Source organism: Ambystoma mexicanum, chromosome 8 (assembly GCF_040938575.1).
Source record: "Ambystoma mexicanum isolate Mex_15411 chromosome 8, UKY_AmexF1_1, whole genome shotgun sequence".
NCBI lineage: Eukaryota > Metazoa > Chordata > Amphibia > Caudata > Ambystomatidae > Ambystoma > Ambystoma mexicanum.
In genome coordinates, this window is record NC_090929.1 from 1,099,048,294 (window position 1) to 1,099,072,980 (window position 24,687).

General features: G+C 44.8%; 1 protein-coding gene across 3 annotated transcripts in view; it reads right to left on the reverse strand.

Moving 5' to 3' along the window:
- Positions 1-24,687, reverse strand: part of LOC138472772 (anoctamin-7-like) — a 439,062-nt gene that overhangs the window by 42,211 nt on the left and 372,164 nt on the right. For all 3 annotated transcript variants that reach the window (XM_069611107.1, XM_069611106.1, XM_069611105.1), the window contains exons 19-21: positions 21,200-21,405; positions 4,269-4,411; positions 3,366-3,456 (exon numbers count right to left, since the gene is read on the reverse strand). In XM_069611107.1, the coding sequence (XP_069467208.1) occupies positions 3,366-3,456; positions 4,269-4,411; positions 21,200-21,405 (440 nt within the window). The remainder of the gene's footprint in view (positions 1-3,365; positions 3,457-4,268; positions 4,412-21,199; positions 21,406-24,687) is intronic.

The window sequence follows — 24,687 nt, forward strand, 5'->3', positions numbered from 1 at the left end:
GCGCCGAGTCCAATTGCATGATCACATCAGGGCCATAGAAATCGCTCAGGCTCATCATAAGATCGCCCTCTAGGTGGACGATTTGATATTTTTCATGCACAAGCCAGAAAGGACATTAAGGAATATAATATCCGTACTGGATTTATTTTGAAGGGTCTCAGGGTTTAAAATAAACTATTATAATTGCATATCCTTAACATTATGGGATCAGACCATGTGGTTAGTTCCATAAAAGCACGATTTGACTTCCAGTGGTGCCAGGACTCTCTAGAATATTTAGGTGTTCACCTAACAAAAGTTCATCAATAGCTGTACCAGCAGAATATCGCTCCACTCTGCAAGAAACCTAAGGAGGATTTAGCAAGATGGGCACATCAGGAAATCTCCTGGCTGGGGAGAATCACGGCAGGGAAGTTGTCCTTCCTACCCAGACTCCTATATGTGATGCAAGCCCTGCCCATGTCAATTCCTAGCAAAACCCCACTCGATTTACAATCATATATTTCTAGATTCATTTGGGCCAAGAACACTCCAAGGATCCCCCAACTTACTCTGTTGGCAGCTAAATCTAATGGCGAGCTTGGTGTCCTAGACTTGGAGAGTTAATACTACGCACCCCAGCTGTCTCCCTGTCTGGAATCTTTGATCCCAGGGAATGCAAAGCAATGGGCAGAAATCGAGAAGACAGGGTTGGGTACAGCTATACACGAATGGTGTTGGATTTCTCCAAAGGATACATGTTACCCCAGATCAATACTACTCGCCACTACAATTTCAGTTACTATCTGGGTTAGAGCAGGTAGGAATGACAACACAACTTCGATCCCTTTACCACTCACTCCAATGATGCAAAACCCTGCATTCCCGCCAGGCTTAACTTCTCATACTTTTAAACAATGGGCAGACGGAGGTCTGAAGAGGATTGGCCAACTATTCACTGATGGGCAGCTGATGACCTTTCCAGAAAGCAAGAAAACCTTCCTACTACCTGAATCGGCCAAATTCACATAAATACAATTACAGCACTGGGTCGGGAATCCCAGAATGACAAAAGGGGGCAGCAGGGACACCACAAAATTGGAGGACCTGTTCCTTGGGGACCCGCCTTGCAGAAAGATCTCCACTCTTAACAGGATCCTTAATGGAAAGCGTGTTGGTCCACCCCACAATTATACAGCTAAATGGGAGGCAGATATTGGTAATCAAATAGATGATCTCGCTTGGTTCAACATTATGACGAGAGCCTCCAAGTCGTCCCGGTGTGCACAACTAAGGGAAAATAGTTACAAACTACTATGCCGATGGTATCTCACTCCTGTGAGATTTCATCATATGCACCCGGCTACATTCCCTACTTGCTGGCGATGAGGACAGGCCTAAGCTACTCTTGCTTCACATTTGGTGGCCCTGTTTCTTTATCCAACCATAGTGGAAGGAAGCGCTATCCCACATTAAACAATTGCAAGAGTCGACCTTTTGCTTGATCCCTTAACAGTTATTTTGGGCAAAGAGGACCCAGAGGGGGTGTATAGCTCTCAAGAAAGAGATCCAACTTGGTTTGCCACCTTCTGGTTGCGGACAGAATAACACTAGCGCATAATTGGAAAAGGAATGCTACTCCCGATATACCAGAATGGTGGGGCGGGATGTGGTCCGGGTTAGCCGTGGACAAAATCGAGGCGACCAATAAGGGTGAGATATTTGAAACCCTGGCTTCCTTTTTTTGAATTTGTGCAGCAAAATGATTTCCTGTATGTGCATTAGAAACCACGTGATAAGTCATATTCCAGTGGGGATTCTGCAGCTGCTGTAGAGTGGGTTGCTTAAGAGGGATAGCCTGAAGGCCTGATAGCTTATGTGTCGTACTAACCGATGGCCTATGTACTCTCCTGTGCACACTCCCTTCTTCAAAATGATTATTATTATTATTCTTTTCTTTTCTTCGACTCCTCCCTTCCCCCGTACCTTCCTTTTATATCTCTTTGCAGATTCGGTTGTTTGAGTATGGAAACAGAACGAAAATGAGGATCATTTCACTAAACTGGCACCGTGTGCTCAATGCAGCTGTATTCACGTGTTGTATGGTTGATATGTACTGTTTAAACCTTAATAAAAATATAATTCGAAAAACAAAATGCAGGTAAGTGACCAAGAACCACTTGAAGGAAAATGGTTGTGGCAAAACAAGAGAATAAACTCACCTACACAAAAGAGACACTGTATGAATGGAAAGTCAACTGCAAACGTCTAGAAACCTCAAAATGCATCTGAAAAATCTCTGAAACAATGTGGAAAAAATGCTGAAAATGCATTGTTTCAGAGATTTTCCAATGCGTTTTGAGTCCCGGAAATGGCCCGATAACTTATCAGTAATCTTCATTACACAAAGTCCGGGCCTCCCTCGTCCCAGTCCTCGACATGGGTATGGACTGTGACAAGGAAGACCGACAGGGAGATAATGCAGGGTTATAGTAATACACCACAAGGGCAAAGGGCATCCACTACTGCTCTTTCACCCTACAAACAGTAGTGTCTGTAAGAGGGGTTCAGAGGTGCCATAGTAAAAAGTTTAGTATTTACTCGGGTATCTCAAAAAGAGGGGTGCATATGTAGTATCAAAAGAGATTCAGTTGATGTAAAGAAGCCAGCTTTGATGCACATTTTAAATTCCTTTTCAAACTACTGCATCCTGAGGAAGGTGGCAGCCATTTGGCCCACAAACTCTAGAGCTGCCCTTCTTTGCAGTCAAGCAAAGAACTATGAGGAAAAAGAGATTTCCAGGCATGGCAGTGCCTTTGAAAGTCCACAAAGCCTTTGTGGCCGAGGGAATCAGGCAAGAGATGCAACTGCCTATCTGACAGAATGCGCTGTATCTGTAAACGAACAAGACTTTTGCAGAGACAATGGCCCTAATTACGAGGTAGCCGGTTGTCCACCAGTAGTACCGGTGGCCTACCGCCAACCTTGGCTTATTGTTTCCGCTGCCCGATATCCCAGTAATACCGGGACGTTACCGGCGGAGGTGAAACGGTAAGTTCCCATTACCGTGGCGCGCCATAGGACTCCATGGGAATGGGACACAGAAGCACGAGCATCGTTAGTAAAGGTGCCGGTGCTTCAGTGAATGATCTGCTTGTAGGGGCCTGAGCTACCAGCAGGTCAGGCCTGCCAGTAGTTTACAGCTCCTACCGGCAGATTCTGAGTGTGCTGGTCCAGAAAAGGTGCCGGTAACAACAGACGGCACACTCCTAATGAGGGCCGTAGGAATCAACATGAAATACGGCGATGCACAGGCAGGAAAACAGGAGTGGATTAGGGGAGTTCTTGGCACAAGGTCGCCCATTTCTACTTTTCTCACGTCTCACCTCAAAAGCAATGATGAACCCCAGCCGGATGGCCAGCAGTTTCCAGTAGAACAGAGTGTGGCTTCCGTTCTCATCCCGGAAAGCTTTGTACCTGGAACAGGAAACAAAGAAGCAAAGGAAGAAGGGAAGTGTTAAAAGACAAAAAGGGGTGCAGAATGGCCTTCACCGTGAGGGTATCGCTGCACCTATGGTGAAATGTAGAGCTATCCGCCGTAGTGGAGATTAGAGATTCCCCCAGGGATAGAGAATAGAGATGTCCTTGTGGGGGAGGGTGGAAATGCCCCAGAGATGGAGGATGTAGACATTCTTAGCTCTAGAACAACAAAGCTAGGCCTTGGAAGCCTGGTAAAGCTTATCAAATGGGACCCCATAGTCGGTAAGTGGAACAGATCAACATTAGTAGACTCTTGGTACAGTTGACTTGGGTTGGGGGTGTCATTGCCCCAGTGGTGTAGGATGAACATGGCTCATTGGGGAACACTGGGGAGCACCCTGTGGTGGAGGGTGAGCAGGTACGTCCTAGTGAGAGAGGGTGATGATGCAGAATAGTGGTGGGTGGAGGAGTCAGTGCAATGCATAGCGGCAACGCTGCACGGTGAATCAGAAGCTTCATCATTGCTTGGCAGAAATTCACTTATTATGTAGGATTAGATATTAATGCTGGCAAACAGTGGGCAAGACTAGCGGCGGAACTATCCATTAATCATCAGTGGAGAGGTGCAGGTGGAGTAGGGTGGGGGTGGCAAAGTGGATAATGGTGCAGATTTCTCACGGATATGCGTTAGTGGTGAATGTCGAATGTCACCCAGTGGTGGAGAGTTGAAATTCTCACTGGTAAGTGGGTGGTGATGCCCAGTGCAGAAATTAAAATTCCCCCATTCCATCCGCTGGCCCATCACTCACCGGCACATGGTGTGGTTGCTGGCCACGTAGCTCTGCGGGGAGTAGGAGAGAGTGAAGTTGACATAGCCGTGCAGGTGGCTGTCGTACTCATACTGGTACAGGAGACGTGGAAGGAAATCTGACGTGAAGGCAATAAGGAAGGCCTGGCGGCAGAGAGAGAGAGAGACAGGAAAAGGTGTCAAACTGTGAGAAAGTAGTCAGGTAGAGGTGACACCACGTCACGGGGGCACCACCTTTGCAGACCCAGGCTTCCTTACACCCAGGTGCTTCAGTTCAACTAAAGTTAAGCAATACTACAAATCCCAGAATGCATGTGTTTGTTACAGGAAAGCCCCGCCCTGGGAAAGTGGGATCACAGTGGCATGCAGCAATCTGATCACTTTGTGAACATCCATTTCCCTCCCTCAGTCATTCCAGTATAGACTGAGAGAGCCACTCACTTGGCAATGAGAACATCAAATATCAAGAAACAAAACGGGCAGAAGACTTCTTAGAAACTCCCCTAATTTCCTTATTGGCCTTGGGATCGAGGAGGTGGACTATTTTTAAGTTTGAGGGGGGAGTACTCCTGGCATAGGGAAGAACAGGCCCGGTCTAGCCTTTCTTAGTTTTCGAGGGTAGGTTAGGAGCAGCTCCAGTGACCTCATCATGCATCCCACCAGGTCCCTGCTGTTAGACATAGAATGGTGTGTGTCGCGCATTCATCAATAAATTGGGACTGGGTTCAAATTCCATATTCATCTGACCCAGATTTTGCCCTAGTGCTTCTTGACTTGGAGCTAGCTGGCCCACCAGTATCTGCAACTGAGAACGGCAGAGTCCATAAAGGGCATTAGTTAAAGGTCAGCAGCTGGTCAGAGAGAGGATGCAGGAACTGGGCCTGATGACCGGAGGTACACAAGTCTAAGAGCTCTGCATACTAGACCTAGGATCTATATGCCCAAGTATAACCGTGGCTTCCCTCACACATATTTTCAGTCTATTGTCCAAGGTCGTGGTCTTATTCATACCAAAGATTATGGCTGGGAGAACCTCCCCTCTACCTTGCTGGCTCCCCTCTGGTGGAGATGTATGGCAAATGAATGATGCCACCGCTGAGTACAATTCCAATAGTACTACCTGGGCTTAATAAAGAAGAGGCAAGATATGCACCACTTTCAAGAGGATGTGAGGGGATATTACACAGCAGACTAGTTAGACAGGCAGTAACTCTGCTTGGACTTAACACTTGGTTACTTCTACAAATGTGCCAACTTGTTCTCATTGATGCCCTGGGGCTGTTTGTGTTTTCTCAAAAGCAATGGTTTAGATGTCTGCAATTTTGGGAAAGCACAAGAAAGCAGTTAATGCTGTTCGTAAAACATGAAAGTGCACTGGAGCAAATTACTGCAGGAGCTATGGCACAACGGCACCAACATATTCTGGGGTGACACTAAAGGCGGACTCAGTGGCATAGTGACTTACTATTCACTGGGAGAGGGCTACAGTAGAGGTATTGTGGGTATCTCCCAGTCCTGTGCATGGTATCACATCATATGCCACCAAAAAGAACGATGACCACATTGGGCCCTCATTTCCGTGGCAAACAGTTGCATTGTACAGAGTGCAGATGGCAAGATGCTGTCATTGCTGACAATAAGTATGGAGAGCCTTCCCAACTTTGGAATTTCTTGCAGGAGCAAGAACATACACCCTCCTATGCTCCTCCTGCCTAGAGGTGGCTGTTAGGCAGAATCCTGTGCAGTTCCCTTGGGGAACACTGCAAAAAGATTAAGACTACAGAAGTAAGCAGTAAACCATGTAGCAGTCTGCACCACCCAGATTTACCTGGTAGCTGTGGCTGAGCAGTCACTTCCCTCAAGAAGAGTAGGGCAGTATGTAGAGTATACACAATAGGGCCAAAACACAGTAGAGGAAACAAACACTGACCAGAGCTTTGTATAAAAAGTATATCATTATTTATTTAAAACACACTTTAGGTAATACACTAGCACTCTCAATGAAAAGTAACTTTAAAACACAGTCAGGTAAGTCTATACACCTCCCTTAATAACTATCAGACAAGTCAGGGTTAAAGCACAACTATTTGTTAAGACAGAAGTGAGCGCTTAACCTAGATGGCACTCCAATAGTTTACGTTAAAAAGGGAGAGAAAAGGCAGAGCATAAAATAAAACAGTTTCCAACACTTTTAAGAGTTCAGAGCAAGGGGAGAAAGGCAGGTTATACTGTAGAGCCAACGTTCATAGGTCTAAAAGCGAGCAAAGCGAAGTGTGCCCAGGATCACACGGTTTAAAGTGCACTGAAAGTTTTTGCAGAGGGGTCAAAAGAGGTTGGGGTGATTCACAAGATATAGTTAGAAGGCCTGGGGCCAACCCAGTTTAGAAGCCAAGGATTTAAGGGTCACCTTTAGCAATCTGTCGAAAGGGAGGCCAGGCAGGAAACAGTACCTTAAAGAGAAAACAAATTTCAGCGGGGGCAGTTGTTGCTGGCAGTGGTTGAAGTTCATGGTTCTGACTAGGGGAAGGGAAGATCTTGTCGAGGAGGAACCGTGGAGTCGTTGCACTGCACAGGGATGAAACCAGCCGCGGAGTTCCCGATTAAAAGGTGCAGTCCACCGGGGTACTTGGCACGGGCGATTCGACCAAGGGCCATCTTTGGAAGGCGAAAAGGGTGAACTGGTTGGTGTCGTCATTGCAGATGGCTCAGCTTCGTCCCTCTTCGGATTCTTAGGTCCTGTGGTGACTTCTGAAGTTCCAGTCCCAAAGGCCCTGCTTTTATGCAGAAAAACCCCCATTCATCAGCCTAGCTGTCAATCACACATGCTAAGTGGTGAGCCGGGCGGCTCACCACTGGCCCAATCAGAGTAGAGTGTGACTTGGATTGCCAAGGCAACACAGTCCAGGGTGCCAATTCCCCCCTCCACCCTTCCTGTGGAACCCAGACAGAGTGACACCATTTGGAGGGCTTCTGTGGAGGAGCCTGCCAAAAAGTGGAACAAAGGGCTCGACCTTGATCAGGGTTACAGAGACGGACACAAACGCCATTTTAGAATTGAGTTCTGGCAAAAAGACGCAACCGGGGATTTAATATTAAATAAATAAACCGGCGGTATCTTTAACATTTCACCAAAAAGTGGTGCGTTTAAAATGAATGGGAAAATCTCATAGAGAATATTCCGGTGGAATATTTCGCGTGGTAACCGCTGCCACCAGCCAGAAACTCGACAAGGAGGGACTGGACAGTGCTCCCTTGAAAACAGACCCAGGGGTAATCGAATTACCCCTTACAAGTACTTCCAGAATATGATGGTTTGTACTGGTTCTGTTCACAATTTAAGACTAGTAAAGTCAATGGTGGCTTTACATGCCCCGGGAGACAGTAGTCAGTCACAGGGTATGGAGTCTATGTTTGGGGGTCACTGTGATGCCCCTGTGGTACTGCACTGAAGGTGCTGTGTACCACACATACAGAAAAACAGATGACACCCTATGGAGTAAAAAGGAACCCCATTACCCACAAGCACATAACAAGTCAAAGACATAGCTCAAATCATGCCTAAGAGTGGGAGTAAAAGAATCTCACTCTTAGCAGGAGAAAAAAACAAACCCCAAAAATCCAGCAAAGCTGCTGGGGGACTCACTAGGTTTGGGAAATTAGCCTTATAAGAGAATTCTCCCTAACAGTGGCTGGTGGTTTAGTTGGTGCTGCGGCTGCCATAGGCTGATGTTTTGCAACTTCAGATCTGACACAATGGACCCCATTATGAATCTGGTGGTGTGCTAAAAAAGTGGCATTCATTACGTTACTGCCACTTTTTTGGCAGCAACTGGATTACCACCATTTTCACTGCACTACCACATTCCAGCTTTTTGCTGGAGGGAATTCCTCCAATTTTCCTCCAAAAATCGGAATAATCACTTCCGCGGATTTATCGCTCACTGTAAATCTACCAAAACCCCCATGGAGTACTATGGACTCCAGAAATGGGGAATTATACTGCCCTCCAACCACTCAGAATCACATGAATTACCACTGAATTACTGCTAAACTCGTAATAAGACAGAATGGGCCTCATTAAGGGATTAACGGTAACCTGCTGCTGCTACCAACCCGTAACACTGTTCCTGCCACCTGAGATCCTGGTGCCACCGAGACATTACAAGTTACGGCAGACCGGGATCTCAGGTGCCGGAAATCGTATGTCCCCAGTCCCATCAGACTCCATGGGTGTGGGGAGATGGAAGAATTGGCACTGTTACTAATGGTGTCTGTGCTTCAGTGAAAACTGTGCCTACCAGGGCCAATGCGTCTGGCAGGCCAGTCCTGCGCAGCGCAGAGGCCCGCACAGTTGTAGTCTGCCGGTCCAGAATGGGTGCCTGTATGTTGCTACTGAAATGAGGCCCAATGTCTTTTAAAACTGCTGCAGAAAGATGGAATAGTAGTTTAGTCTTTCCCTCATATCCATGTAACTGTGGCAGAATCCTCTCCTTTCTCCTACTTTGTAGCACTGCTTTCCAAAATAATGTGTTTTGGGCATCGGGATCACCCTTTTAATCTTGGTCATCATCATCATCATGACCATCCTCGTACTCATCATCAGCGGGTGTGGGCAGTGGTGGAGGAGGCCAGGAGCATCCCGCAGCCTGCACATCAGCACCTGTTATTCCCATCTCATCAGTAGATATAATCTGTAACTCAGCTCCCCCTTCTGACCTCTGTATGCTTCCCTCTACCCCCGGCATTTTCAGGTGCTTTGGACATTTTGATACTCAAAATAGTCACCGCTTTAAAATGCCCCATTTGGGCCTGTTTAAAATTAATATTTTGTGGGAGACACCCATCCTACAATCCCCCTGTTGAAATGCACAGGTGCTCGGACACTGACCAAACATGCTCTGTGACATGTACATTGAGAATGTCCTGGATTGGCTTGGTAAAATAGGGAAACTGTGTATGTGAGGTTTCTAACATGTCCACGGGGGTCATTACATGTTTGCCGGTCCGGAGAAATTGCCGGTAATTCCGGCATTCAGAATGTCCTGGATTGGCTTGGTAAAATAGGGAAACTGTGCATGTGAGGTTTCTAACATGTCCGCGGGGGTCATTACATGTTTGCCGGTCCGGAGAAATTGCCGGTAATTCCGGCACCAGCAAATTTCCCGGAATAGCAAAATGCAAGTTTGCCGATGGGCGCACTGATTTACTTCCAGCCAATTACTAATTAAATATATTGTTCAGGAGTTTCACTGGAGTACTTTTACATTTGGTTAAATGTGTCTGCGGTAGCCAACTAAGGCTGGTGGGGAAATTAAATGAGAGGAAGAACTACTGTTCACCAAAACACACAGATTTTCTTAGGAGTGAAAGTGGTGAGAGCAACCAGCAGGTGCCTTTACAGATGGGAAGGGACATGTAAAAGTCGAGGAGTGGTCTGATTAACTTAATCAGTAGCGGCTATCATTCACAGATAAACTATACATAATCCTACAAATAGAATCTAAGAGTTTAGATATTGGCAGACACATTTTCCAGTGGGGTCAGTGTGTGGCTTCAGGAGGAGGGCCAATCACAACCACCAACAGCCCCTGAGGAAATTAGGGTCCAGTAGTGCCTTTCTGGATAAAACTGGAGGGTGAGGCATGTCTCTTATTCACAGAAGACCATGTAGAAATATGGCAGTCCTCACCCACCAGACACTATTAATACTGCATTGTCTTACAGTTTGCACCATTGCAAAGTGGCCATGTGATAGAAGCCAGTCAATTCTGAAGCTGCTGGCCTCCAGAGAAGGGCCTGGATCCCTGGTGTGATGAGCCACATGAGGTGTCCTGATGTAACCTTGAAAAGAGCCTGTTTGGTTGCCTGGTGATGGATTTCACTCATCCTCGTGGAGCCCTCCTCCTGAGCTTAGATTTTCTACTGTTGCTGATGTAATCTCATCTGTAGGCTGAAGACAGCAACAGAACGGTTTCACCACACTGCCAGAGGTGTCTGGCGTCCCTTGCACCACACTGAGAGCGACACGGGCAGCCCTCTCTCATTTAGTGCCTTGAAGAGTTCCTATAAAATAGTTCCTATAAATTCCCAAATATGAAAAGCACTTTCTAGAGTGAGATAGTTTGAGAACCCTATTGGATGCAAATATGCTGTGAGCGTGTAATGTCGGCAGTATACACTATGTCAGACTTAGGGGTACAGCTGATCTGTTTGATGACTTTAGGGTCCAATCTTGATGGTGGTGCTAGTTATCTGCTCGGGTGGGATATGTTCAAGCCGGTCGAGGGGGGTAGGAGAGCCCCACCCTCCCTGTGATTATAGATTTGATTAGGGTCATAGTTCACTGGATTAACGGTAAGCCTCTGGAAACCCGTCAAGAACTATGCAAGACACAAAAATGAAGATCCAGGATTCTGCGCCCAGTAGTATCAGTACGTGTTTCATTGAATCGCCCTTTAGATATGACACGTGTTTCGGCCTTCCTCTGCCTTTCTCAAATCAGAGCTCAGTCATCCGTGTTGGCTGCTTGCTATGAACTCACTGTAGTAGCCAACGCGGATGACCGGAGCGTTTAAATTTGAGCATGGGCTTGCACCCGTGATTCGATAGTGCGAGCAATAAGGCTAAGAATTTAACCAACTAACCCTATACTGGTGAATTATAATAACACAAGAGCCCTGATTTGAGGAAGGCCGAAACACGTGTCATATCTAAAGGGCAATTCAATAAAACACGTACTGATACTACTGGGTGCAGAATCCTGGATCTTCATTTTTGTGTCGTGTAATGTCGGCAGTTAAATCAAGCACATCTTGCTAGCGGCCAATTGTACATATGCATTGTTTGCCAAATAAAAATAGCATCACTTTGCACTTTTGCCTTTTTAAATGATTTACAATTATAAATGCACAAGGCACTTGTAGAAATGATAGCACAAATCTCTGCAAATGAGCCTGTGGCTACATCTGGTAATGCCTCCAACCAGATCCGCTGTTTTGGGTGGCCAGGCCCCCCTGGTTATTTTACACTTCACTCCATTCCAATGTACTCTATCAGTAGTAATTTTGACTTATGTTCACCCCAAGACTGACAACATTAGAGAAGATATGCGTAGTTTAATGGATAAGTGTCATTTTTGGCTAAAAAGGAATTGTAGGTTTAGGAGGATAATAAGAAAAGACCTTTTCATGGCAAGGAGAGTTGCCTAAATGGGATATGGATGGGAAAATGTACGGCTGAATGACAGCCAAACTTGTGATGCGGCCTATTATCTATGGAAACCCTTTTTGTGTCTCACATCCTATTGGTGGTTAAGATCATATTTGCAACTACTTCAAATCTAGTTGTGGCAAACTTTTATAATGCCAACAAGGGATACACATATGGTGCTTCTGTGTCTGCCTTCCACTCATTTATGGAGGATTTTTAAGACAATCTAGGGTATTAAAAGGGGTGGCTTTAAATCGGGGGGATTTAAATATCGAGAAGGGATCGTTAAAGGACCAAGAGGGAAAGACTGCCTACAAAGCCCCCCATCAATTCTGTTAGACGATCGATTTGGTTAAACGTGATGCATGGTTCCTTGGTATATGCACGAGGTAGGATTAAGAGCATTTAATGCAAGACTGACCACAATTCTCCAGGGGATTACATGCAAGTGGTCTAACGAAGAGTATCACGATTGGTTAATTTCTGGTCCCAGCCCTTGAGTGGTCTAATGTCAAGGATATGGCAGAGATTGGCCGCAAAGTGATCACACCCCTGCTTGCGGTCACCTATCATCCATGTTTAACCGAAAGGTTGTTTATGAACAATAGACGCGCCCTGAAGTGGAGAGCATCATGCTTTAAATAAGAAACGGACCCCATTTAGCCAATCCATTCTTAGTGATGCTGCGCTTATTTTAAATTTAAAAGACCCCAGTTTCATCTTGGAAAGCTTAGGCAAGGTTTTAAAGTAACAGAACATTGTATTTTCAGAAGATAATACTCCTCTTAGTTTCTCCGAGGTGTTCCAAAAGGTGAACGGGTTTGAGCATGGTTGTAGGGAAGCCATGGCAGGGCTTTTCACATTCATAAAATGTGGGCCTTCTGACCTGTAATGTGAAAGAACTGCATAAAGTAAAGATGAAAGAAGATCTGTACCAATGGATTAATGGAAGGAACCATTCTAACATTGGGACTCTCATAGCAAACAGATCTATGTGCCCGTCTGCTGTAAAAGTCCCTAATTTCAATGTACAAGCATCCGAGTGATTAGGCGCTTTGTGGTACAAGTCTATTTGTAGGAAGAAATAATATTGACTCTACTAAGCATGCTTTTGTAGTGTTTAGCAGGAAACCTGATAACTTAGCTTTCTCTTTGAAAGAGGTCATATTGACACTGAGGAAGGCTGCTAGTCTAAAAGGTCCTGGTACTGATCATTTTCAGATGGACATCTATAAATTGGATGTATCCTTTTGGGCCCCAGTATTGGCATGCTTCTTAAAAGCTGTTTGCTAGTATCCTTAGGTTTCTGTAAACTGCAAATCCTCTACACTCATCCCAATATTTTAAAAAGGCAATCAAGGTAATCCAGCTTGCTGTTGCTCGATATCTCTTTTCGATGCAATATCCAAACTATTCGGTAGGGTATGTCAAGCTCTATTACCCTTTGAAGTATTTCAGAGTCATGCTGAGTTTTCTTTTGCTTCATATTAACATGCTGCAGGCATAGGGATACAGGAGCTTGCAAAGGTAGGGGTTGGCTTATAAACAGAGGGGGGAAATGTTTCCAGGATGGTTGCCCCGGCCAGATATAGAATGAATTCAGCCACTAAAGAATGACTGAGCCCAGGTGAGCCCAGGAGGGGCATCCAATCACAACCCTATCCCAATTAGCATCCAGAGGTGGAAACACTTGCAGGGATCCTAACCCAGTGGAGGAGGGAGAGCTTTATAAAAAGGAGGGTCCCAAGTCAGTTAAAGAGGTTGGAGTTGAAAGAGATGAAGGTGTTTGGAGAGAAAATGTTGCTGCTGAGCATTTGCAGAAGATGATGGTGTTTGCAAGTGACTAGAAAGTAGAGAGGATTGGAGGAAGAAGACGCTGGAGTGACCAAAGACGAATTGAGGGCTTGTGACTGTAAAGGTGAGGAGTTTAGAGAGTTGAGGTAGTATTGAGAGGAAGGAGGTAAAAATCTCCCCTTTCCGACCTTTTTCTGTGCTATTTGCACAGCACTAACAGCACCAAGAAACCCCTATTGGGTCCGATGGACCCAATGGGAATGGGGATTTACCTCCCCACCGCAACTCGGGATCCGGGGCACAAATTGCTACGTACCGTGTTGCGTTAATGCTTACCGCCCAACTCCTGATGAGGCCCACAGTCTTTAGAACTAAAGCTGCTAAGCATATCAGCTTGAATATAAGAGTGGGTGGCTGCAGGTTGGATCAGACTACCTGGGTATCAGGTTCACAGAAAAAGGACTCTAGCGTGCCCAACTTGTTATGGCTTGCACTGTTGCACAACCCTGGAAAAGAATAGTGGGTCTGGAAAAAATAATGATCTAGACATGGAGGGGTGGGCTTGGGGCTGTAAATCCTGATCATAAATTATATCAATTACAGGCAAAAACCTCAGCCTCATATGGAGCCGACATTTGGAGTTATATTAACACCAAAAGTCTGGCAACAGTGCAAAATATGTTTTTAAAACTCAACTCCTATTACCTACGAGCACCCCTAATCCACTGACCCACATGGAATGCAGCATAAGGCCAATTATGGATGGTCTGAGGCCCGTTATGTATTGGATTAGGCTTTGGGGGTACCCCAAGCCTAAACAAATATAGCGAGTCTATGGCATATGCCTTGGCATTGGGAAGGGGCCAAGCACTTCCATGGTTCGCACACATTAAAAGCTGGTTGTCTGCCATGGATTTCATTGCCCTATGGAATAACCTGGCCTCTATAGAGAAAAATAGTAAATCCAGAGTAAAAACTGGGGCAATAAACCTCTCTAGAATAGGAATGGAGAATGATTGCCGCGGGCTGAGGCTGGGTCCTTTGCACCTGTCAACTAAACAGGACTTTGGTTTTGAAGAATGTTTAGACATTATAAACCCACAATATGCATGTGTACTTTACATAGAATTTTGGTTCAACACGTTAAGAGTGGCCAGGTTTACTATGACTTGGAATGAAACAAATACTAACACCTATCCGATTTGTTACTCGGGAGTGGAAATGCTGATACACTTCATGTTGTTATATGATGTAAGGAATCAGACACGGGCACAGGGGTGTCATGGTGGTTGGCCAAGACTTATATCAACCAAAGTAAAAAGGGGGCTGGTGAAAATCCTATCACGCCCTAATTCTAAAAGGGGCTTCCTTGCCTGAACAAAACTAAATGGTGTCTGTGTCAGAATGTGCAAAGTAACCTTCTCTGTCCTGTGTCCAAATCCTAACCTGACCCTTACATACTAAACACAATATAAAGTGAAAAGAAAATGTCTCCCAGCTGGCCACTCGCAGCTCTTTTCCAAAGTTCCAATATAACGTTCCAAACAAAGGTGCTGAAAACAAAACAAAGATCCACAAGTCTCAGGGGGTGGGGCTTCCCTTCCCCTGAGTTTCTACATGTTTCGTAAAGTTCACACTCTCAAGGGGTATGGATCTTCCCTTGAGCTTTCCCAGATTAACACAGTTCACAAATTTAAGGGGTACGACTCTTCCCTTGACCTTTCCCAGGTTTTCACAAGGTCAAGAAGCAACTCCACTTCTATTAGCCTCTTGACAGCACTCGGGGGGTTGATTCCCTGGTCACAACATGTCCCAAATCCAGTTCCAGGAGGATTGACTCCCTTACCCTGTATTCCACACACTCCATGAAGTTCAACTCTCCTATTATACATTCAATGATTTAGATTAACACAATTGGGTGTGGGTCCCAGACTTGCAATCCTTCTGCTTGGTATACTCTCCTACCAGGGCTTTCTTGATTTGCTTATATGTATTTGGGTACGTGTCCCAGACTTGCAGTCCTTATGCCTGGTATGCTCTCCTGCCAGGGCTATTAAAGAAATTAAAGAACAAACTTTCCTTTGTTCTCAATGTTAAACAGTTCCAAGATTTGATATCTGCTTCTTTTATACATTGGTTCCTTGACCCGTTCTCATCTGCCTTTGTTTCTCTCAACAAATGTCTCAGCGTCCCTGCTCCCCTGTTCGGGCTTACCAAGTTCATACAATTCTGTTCTAATCGTACATGATACAAGCCAAGAAGCACCCCGGCATCCCAACTTCCCTCTATGGGCTCACTGGCCTCACTCAGCAGCTTCGGCATCCTTCATGGTCCTCGGTACTCCTAACGACTTGCTTTGTTGTCTGCCAGCCACGCGTCAGCTCACCAGTACCCGCGATGCCTCAAACTTCACTCTGCAACTTTGTCTGCTCACAGCATTCATGCGGCAAACCTCCTGCTTCAGAGCTTCTTCTGACAGCACCTCCAGGAACTTCCTCGTTCCACACTGCAGCTTGCTTCCATCGGATTTCCTGACTCCTATCGGGAGTAGTGAGACCCCATTATGCCAACGCTTTGTGCTTTTGAATGTCCTGAGTGGATATTCATGTCTTGCATTACAATATGCTATGGAGAATGAGGGAGTTGCAGGGGTGTTGTCAGGCTCTAAGGTGAAAGGGGGATAACATGTTCCAGCTACCAAGTCCACTTCACTCCCATGAGGGTCATCTCCCCTCATGTGATCTTCCCTCAGATAGCTGCCCCTAGGCTCAGGTTCTGGTAGCTTCAGCCTTTCTCTGGACACATGAGGAGAGACTTTCCCCAGGGAGGCAGTGATGCCATTGTGTCTGTGTCTTCCTTTCTAGATATTCCCTTAGGGGGAAAACATGCAACCCTTACTAGACAGGCCCTTTATGGGCAGTGGCCTACATAGGATTAGTATTGAAGGCAAGGTTTGGTGCTGCAGGGAGTGTGGACCTAGAATTGTCTGCTGTCTTCTGACCCCTTGAGAAGTCAGTACTAAAATAGGTAACTTAGACCTTTTCCTATTGGTGTACTTGCTTGTTTTTTTAGGCTGATGCTCAGGAGAAAGACAGATGAAAGAAGTCTCTAATACCCAGTCTATTCCTAAGGTATATTTACCCTGGACACATGACTTCTTAGAAGAGGGCACAGATGTATGGGTCTTATTGAAGCCTGAGTAGCAGACTAAAGGAGCAACCAGTGCTCATTGTTTGGTAACAGGACCCAATAGGGAGCGACATATAACCTCCAATGTATGTGGTCTCATGGAAGCTGATCCTATAAAGTCAGTGAATTTGACTGAGGTCTGTATTAACACAGTGCACTACACATTGAAACAACACAATCCAAAAAAGCACAGGTCCACCCTTATAAAGTTATTTCCAAGTACTTTCCCATAACTAGCCAGTTGACGGACATGAAACCTGAAACAGGGGGTGGTGGGGGAGGTGTGATGGTCCAAACTACACATGAATGCTGAAGGGAATCAATTCTTCCAAGATGATTTATTCATTACAAGGATTAAGGTGGAAGAAAATGGTGAAAGAGGCTTAATGAGTTTTGTGTTTTGAAGGGCAAGGAATATATAACATAACTTGGGAAATGCCAATTGAAGGTTTTAAGTCTGCCATTTCAGGGGTATAACATTCATCTCGCGGGTATAAGACCAAGCCACAAACCGGTGGATTCCATGATGAAAGCTGAAGCCCCAAATGTGAAAAATCACAATCCATCTTTGAATTTGTGTAATTTTATGTCATTGCGCTTTTGGAGAAGGGGCGTACAGCATGCAAGATTTGACAACGAAGGGTGTGGAATATGGGTGGTCACAGGCATGTTGGTGTGAATGGAAATACTTGAAAGGAGCAGTGAATCAGATACCAATGTCTGTGTTTTATATGAAATCCAAGGCATATCGTATAGTGGACATAAGTGAACCGATTATTGGTGCGCTCTTAGCACAAGTACGTCAAGGAATGAGGACACCTTTATCTTTTGTGTCCAGAGTTTTAAGGGAATCAAAAAGATTTTCTATAAGTGAGAAAGAGGTCCTAGTGGTGTGGTGGACTCCCAAGTGCATCCAAGAACGGGTAGACGGTTTATGACTAGGACCGATCATTAACTTTAGTGCATTTTCTGAATACGGATGAAGAGCTCCCACCATTTTGTGGTGAATGCTGGATGTAGAAGAATATGAATTCAAAGTAAAGTGTGTTGTAGGGTAAAAAATGAAGTTGTGGTCTGCCTATCATGCTTACCAGCCCACACTGGTGAGACTACTGTAGACATTGAGGAAGGTGCTATGATTACAACAATGAATATGCCAGTGGATTTGAATGAGTGTGAGTCAGCAAGCAGAGTGGAAGAAGAGGTCAAACCTTTTCACAGACCCTAAGTAGGGGGTTGCCAGAATGTAATCAATTATTTGCCAATGTTTGGACATGAGAGGTGATGAAGAGAGTAGTGGCAAAAAAGAACAGGTAGAAATAAGAACATTATGAAAGGAACATTTAAAAAGATTTGTCCTTGGAGAGGGTTGACAGTGTTAGAGTAAATAGCCCTGGCATATTGCCAATAGATTTCCAGCCACCAAGCCTCCCAAGCTGGTCTTTGAGGTGGAAATTATTGGTGTGATGGAATTTGCATCTTAGTAGTTAGGGTGTGTGGGATCTGAGTGGAAGGTTGGGGTGGTTGCCATGGGATGTATGCAGTGCAAATTTGTTGTGTGGTTGGTCTCCTGAAAAAGAATGCACTGACATTCAGGCTACAGAAATGCTGGAAGCATAATCCTGACAATGCTGTTTCTCGCCCTAAGAGTCCCTATTGAATGACTGCTCGCTATAAGGATATTATAGGAGGATATTTATTTTTCACTCATTATAGTATCGGGGGTGATGCATTGCAATGGGACTGGGTGTGGGATGGATATGTTGTGGGTGGAATGGATGATTACCAGGACTCTTACTGGAATCCCATTGAGTGTGGTAATCTAGAATCACAGGTAGGACATTACCTTGCTCACTTGTCTTTGTGGTGGCATAAACTGGGGCTTGATATCCTCGTGCAAATAAATACGTTATATTAAGTGTTGGTGTGTCTTTTCAAAAGAAGGGACTCCCTGCCAGAGTTGGTGGCACACAGGACCAGGGAGGGGCCTGGCATGTGGAAGGATAGCAGTGCACGGGGCACACATTTTTGTGTAAAATGACAGCATATTAAAGTGTGCCCTTTTGATCATGGCCGTTGCTCCATGGGATGTCAACCTATTAGGCAAGTGGAAGAATAGGACCCCCAGAGTAAGAATGACTGTCCGAGGGGGAACCACTAGGCATTCAATGGCACACAACCAGGGTGCAATTGATTGTTTACATTTTCATAGCCCACCAATAGGCTGAAGGGTCTCCAGGCACCGTAAAATAACCTGCAATATAGCCATAAGCAAGTCCGGGTCTTTCCCCAGCAATTCATTGCTATTCATATGCCTGTTCTCATGTGGGTCAATATTATCATCCTGTTTGATCATTAATTTGGTCTGCAAATGTTGCAGCGTTCTAATGCCTAGTGTGTTCATATTCCATCTGGTAGCTGTCCTGTGGCACAAAGGAACAGCATAAGACTCATTTTATTTATTCATTTATTTAGTTATTTTAATTCTTGCTAACACGCCAAATCGCCCGCATGCCTCACAGCGCACGATTTGTGCTAAGGGTTTTCCGGATCCTAGATCAGCATGCAGAGTAAATACCACTCCTGTATATTAGTAAACTTATTTTGTTCAGAAAAAAACCTGAAAAACCTTTTGTTTAAATGAGTTGTAGCTTGTATCCTTATTGCCGGGCTTTGTTTTTCACCGCTGTTCTGTTACTTGCTTTTGCTACATATGCTGCCTTTTCTAGAGCACTTAGATAACATTAGTTAGTACTGCTCTCATACCCCAACAACAAAAAAATACAAGGAAGAAGGCTGGATGGATGGTGGAAATTGTGAGGATGAGGCTTTTTGAAGTTGTGAGGAGGTGATTGTAAGAAGCTTCCAGGAGCATAGAAGAGAGTACGTTGGAGAGGAGACTACAAGGAGATGTGAGGAGGAAGCTGGAAAAAGTTGTGAAGAGGTTGTTGGAGAGAATGTTAGAGAGGGGATTGCCAGGAGGTAGTTGGACTGAATTGTGAGAAGGGAGGAGAAGAGAACATCAGGAAGCAAGTTAAGTGAATCAGAATGCAGAAATGAGAAGCAATGTGGTTTCCTTAGGAACAAGACTGATGTGAAGCATCAGGGACGAAACTTAGGTAGGGGATTCGAGGAACATAGGCATGTCCCTGAACAGGGAGGTAGTGAACGAGAAACAGTGCAGAAGGCCAGATTATTCATTCCCTAGTAGAAGCTCTGGCATTTTTCCAGTCTTTATATATTCTCGGTTTCAACCTCTTGGCAGATCTAGACGCGTGCAGGCACATGTGGACCTGGGGGTTTCTAGGGTGACTCCTGTGGAATTGCGGATGAACAGCACATGCCAGACACAAGGAACCAGGAAACAAGAAAGAAATGCTAGGGACATTTAAAAGCTTGGATCTCTCAGAGACTCTGAATGACTTTTCCTCCTCATGAAGGGCACTCGGATTAAGATCTGCAAAACCAGAAACTATGGCGTCCAAGGAGAAGCCAGCCTGTTGTGGCTGAACCTTGTTTTACATTTTAAGTTGCCAATCATCAGGTATTTGGTTTAATCCTGTAAATGTCCCTAAGAAACTCTACTTTAATCATATTTCTCTGTGTCTGCCTATTGTTGATACTACTAAGCTCTATGACATATTCTAAAGCTGGAGTTAGAATTATTTTTCAATTAGCCCAAGAATATTGTTAGTGAACTTAATTTTCAAATTAATTGTTTTTAAAATAAAATCTTGGCAACAAATACTGACTACGAGTTTGGTGGTAGCGGTAAAACATCCAGGTATTAGCATTACTGGGTGTTTTCGAAACCCTTATTTCTCCCTTCTTTTGTGTGGAGCTAGTTACCTCCACACAAAAGCAGGAGCGCATGCAGTTATTACCGGGGCCCCTATGGAGTCCTAAGCGAATCCAAAATTGAGGAATAACGGAATGGTCTACATGACTTGGAATCATGCAGACCTTTTTGGGCACTCACTAACTGCCGCATGTGGTAACAGTAAATGAGTTTGGCGGTATAACCAGATGTAATAACGGCAAACTTAAAATCATGATATTAACTAATAAAAAGGGTACATTTTCAAAAATCTTGTTAACAAATTGTTTCACACAAAAGCGATTTCAAACATTTGCTGCAAAGAAAATCACACATCTAAAGTAAACACTTTTGGGAATTTGAATGACCTATTAATTGGTTCATTCCCCCTATTATTATCTACTTCATTTTGATTACTGTATAAGGAGACATTGGGCTGATGAGAAACAGTTGTGCTTGGCTCGGGCCAGCAAGCCCTTGCAATTGACATCCTACGATCATCGACAGAAATTAAAAGGTCGAATTTAAAGCTCTGGTTAAAGCCCATAAACACAGCTGGGTAGGTAACACATTTCGCAGGCTCAGTGTAATTGTTCAATGTAACGATATTTACTCTTTCTCTTTTATTTGGCTCAATTCATGAAATGTAGTCTGAGCAGCCACCAACAATAAATGTTGAGGGCTCAGGATCCTCTAAGTATTTTGCTGTGAGGGGATGCCATTGCTGTGGTGCTAAGGTGGAGATTAAGGAGTAGAGTAGAACAAATTACTTAAAGGATTTATTTAAGGGACAAATGTTAGATTTACTAAAGAAGCTTGTAGGTGATCTCAAATACCTTCGATTGGGGTGGAACAGAGGTATATCACAAACACAACCACATACTCCAATTATTGCATACACCAGTTTGGGAAATTTTACTTACATTAATAATGACCGAAAGCTGAGCCAGCACCTCCAGAATGAAGAACCAGACTCCAATGTCCTGGGCGCGCTCAGCCACAGGGCGCCGGTACTCGCAGACAAACTTCTGAGCATCGAGGCGGATCTCCACCCAATTATTGAGCAGTGCAAAGAGAGGTGCCAGCGGAAAAGCAGCAACAAAAATAGTGATAAATCCAAACTGTAGAACTAAGAGAAACAGAGGAGAGTGTAAGGGGTGGGTCCACAGGTGCAGAATCTACAGATCCCTCCAAAATACCCACATACTGCACCACAACTCCTGAGCCTATAGCACCTACTGCTACAGAGCCTCCAATAACCGCATCGTATGTCACCCATATCTCCAGAGTCCACAGTACACAATAATGTTCAGACCGCAGCGCACACACAGTTCCAGAGTCTATCCTTAACAGCACTCATAGCTCATAGCACACAGAGTTCTAGAGAAAACAAACAGCTAGGAATCTTATAGCACTCATAACTCCAACATCTATAGCACTGACAGCTGCACATCTACCTTATTCACAGCAGCCACTCCACAGCACCCAAAGCTCCAGAGTCCACAGTATCATTGGGCCAAAATCTGCAGCACCTATAGCCTTAGAGGCCATACCCTCATGGCCCTAGCAGCTTACACCAGTCTACAGCACCATGTACACCCACAGTCTAAATTAGTAATAACTACAGCACTGTAATCTCAACAAAATATATAGCATCTGCAGCACTGTTCGATCCACATACTTCTGCAGCACACACAGTACCGGAGTCTGCGACAATGATCACTAGCCATGTTGGATGCCCCAACATCTTGTCTCATGGCTTTGACGCTGATATTGTTTCACTCTCTCTTGCTTCCCTTCTCTAAGATGAAATCTGAGTTCCCTCTTGAACTATGCTGATAAGATCTCACAAATTCTGCCCCAGAATCATCTGTCAAGCTCTTCTCTCAATTCCTAATACATGTGTGCAGTTCCTGCTCTTCTTAGACTGGCTATGGTAATCCCTCATCTTAAGAAGCCAACACTAGATCCCCATGTTCCATTCAATGTTCATCCTGCCTCCCTTATAGCTGGATCTGCGTCCCTCCCACAGAAATGGCTGGCTGTGGCCTGTCAGTGCAACTTGTGGGCATTATTGAAATTGTCCCCCCTTTCCCTTCCTCTGTCTTCCACTTTTAGCTTTTGGCATTCTGCAGCTGGTTTTCACAATCCACTCTGTGCAATATCCCTAGGCCAAATGATACTGACCTGAGGCGACACCCCGAAAACAACGATAGTGGCAGCGTTACTCCCCCAGCCGCTTTGTCTCTGTAATGTTTGGTTTGCATTGATTGGTTCTGCTGCTTAGAGACACTGAGGCACTGATAACATTATTGAAATGACACTTCGGTTGATGATTGGGGCCCAGAAGTTAGAACTAGAATGCTTTAGCTAACATTCTTAGAGCACTATCTTTAACTGCGAAAATTGAATTAATCAGAGTGAATCAAGTTATTAAAAGCTTTTGAGCAACTGATCAATTGAGTAGCCTATTGATCTTGTATCCATCTTGCCTTAATTCACCTCTTCCGATAGCTTACCCTTGTCCTTTGTTTGACTTTGTTTTCTGGTCACACGCTGGCACACTCCTACCACCTCATCAACACCCTCACCACCCCACTAAGCATGCACTAGAACTGGCCGCTGCAGGGCCTGCACAGGAACATAGGGCTTTGGTAATGTTGTGTAACACTCTAGTAATGCTCTATAGGGCGCAGTGGAGTTAGAGTATGAAAAAGTCTAGACAGACAAAGATAGACTCATCTAGCGAAGTCAAAGAATTTAGAGAATTTAAGGAATACTAGAGAGACCCTTCCCAGAGTAAGTTAGCTTCCAGGCTAAGGATAAATTGACAGATGTCCATAACGCCACATGACACATCAACTCTTCCATTTGGGATGGAGGTCAGTTTCAATAGAATTGGAGGAGACAAGTGTAGACAATAGGATGTTGAGCCAGTACAGCTAACACAGCCAATAGGCTCCCCAGCACCTGTTTCGTTAAGTAGAAATGGTACAAATACATGGTGCATCAAGCTGATCAAGAGGGACTCCTATCAGCTCTCCATCCTACAAAGACGTCCACCACTATTTCTACAATTAATCGTAATGATGATATCCTTAACGCAGGTGAACTAGGGCAAACCATGTGGCGACACAATCGTAGTTAATCCTGCAGAGGAGGTTGAACAAGAGGCACCCCTGAAGGGCATTACAAACCCAACCCGAAAGGCATTAAGGCAAGTAAACACTCTATGTAGCACAGTAAAGGCAGCGTCAGGGGGGGAGGGCCATTTGTAAGGCAAGAGATGTAGAAGAGCAGAGGACACCAGAATTTGATACACGCGCAACTGCAGGAGATGCCTCCTCTGTGAGGCTGGCCAGCGAGTGTCCACACAGTGCTATACAATTATCAGACAAGGAAGGGGGCTGCGACATAGAAAAAGGAAATGGTAGCGGATGCAGTGAGAATGTTGATAAGAAAATGGACAAAGATTGGTGGCCCAGTGGCAATGGCAAAGAAATGGAATGTCCAAGGAGCATCATCAAGAGTCCAAAGGAACCTATGTCTGCGGCCTTAAAGCAGGTGCTGGAAAAGAGTGAACAGAGGTCCAGAAGGATAAGGCTATGGCCTTTCAAAAAGTGTATGATTTGCCTGATCACAAGGATGAAAAGAAAATTCTTGTATCCATAGTTGGTGATAGTAGAGGAGAATTGCACTCCACCAGTAGCTACCTATGTAAGCAACGACAAATGGGAAGTAACGCAGATGAGCATAGATTGCACATGGGTCTCAGGTGGCCTGACCAATATAGCACAGAAATGTGATGCAAATAGCTGGGCAACATAATTTCTAACAACTAAATGAAGCCCTTCTGAAGAAATCCAAGTGGGTGGAAATACCCTAGACTTCCATGACTCTTCTGGGGGTTTGGGTGATTTGGAACACACTCTGACTTTGTGGATAGTGCAGCACAGTCTTTAACAGCCCCATTTTCTATGCAAACTCTGTCAAAATGTTCCTTCTATCCAAAGTGTTAACAGGATCGCACTCTGAGGTGGAGCTGAAAATTGTCAAAAAATCAATCAGCAGTTACTCCCTAACATCTTTAGTGAAAAGCCGGAAGTAGAAAGCGACAAGGGATCAGAAGCTGTTGGCTCGGAAGGCCGATGTTGATCAAATGGTCTTACCTCAAGCCCCGTGGAAAACCAAGGTACCCCAATCATACAAAAGAGAAATCCTCCCAGGACAGTACTGCTCATAATCATAATGAGCAGAAAATCCCACCACATCAAAAAGATAAGCAACATTTAGTTGAAGTCCAAGGAGTGGTCAAAAGCTGCATTGATGACATCACCAGTAGAGGAATGAATCATGAAAAGAACTTCAGTGTGGAGGTATTGGCCAGACAGATTAGAAATCCCCTACCATT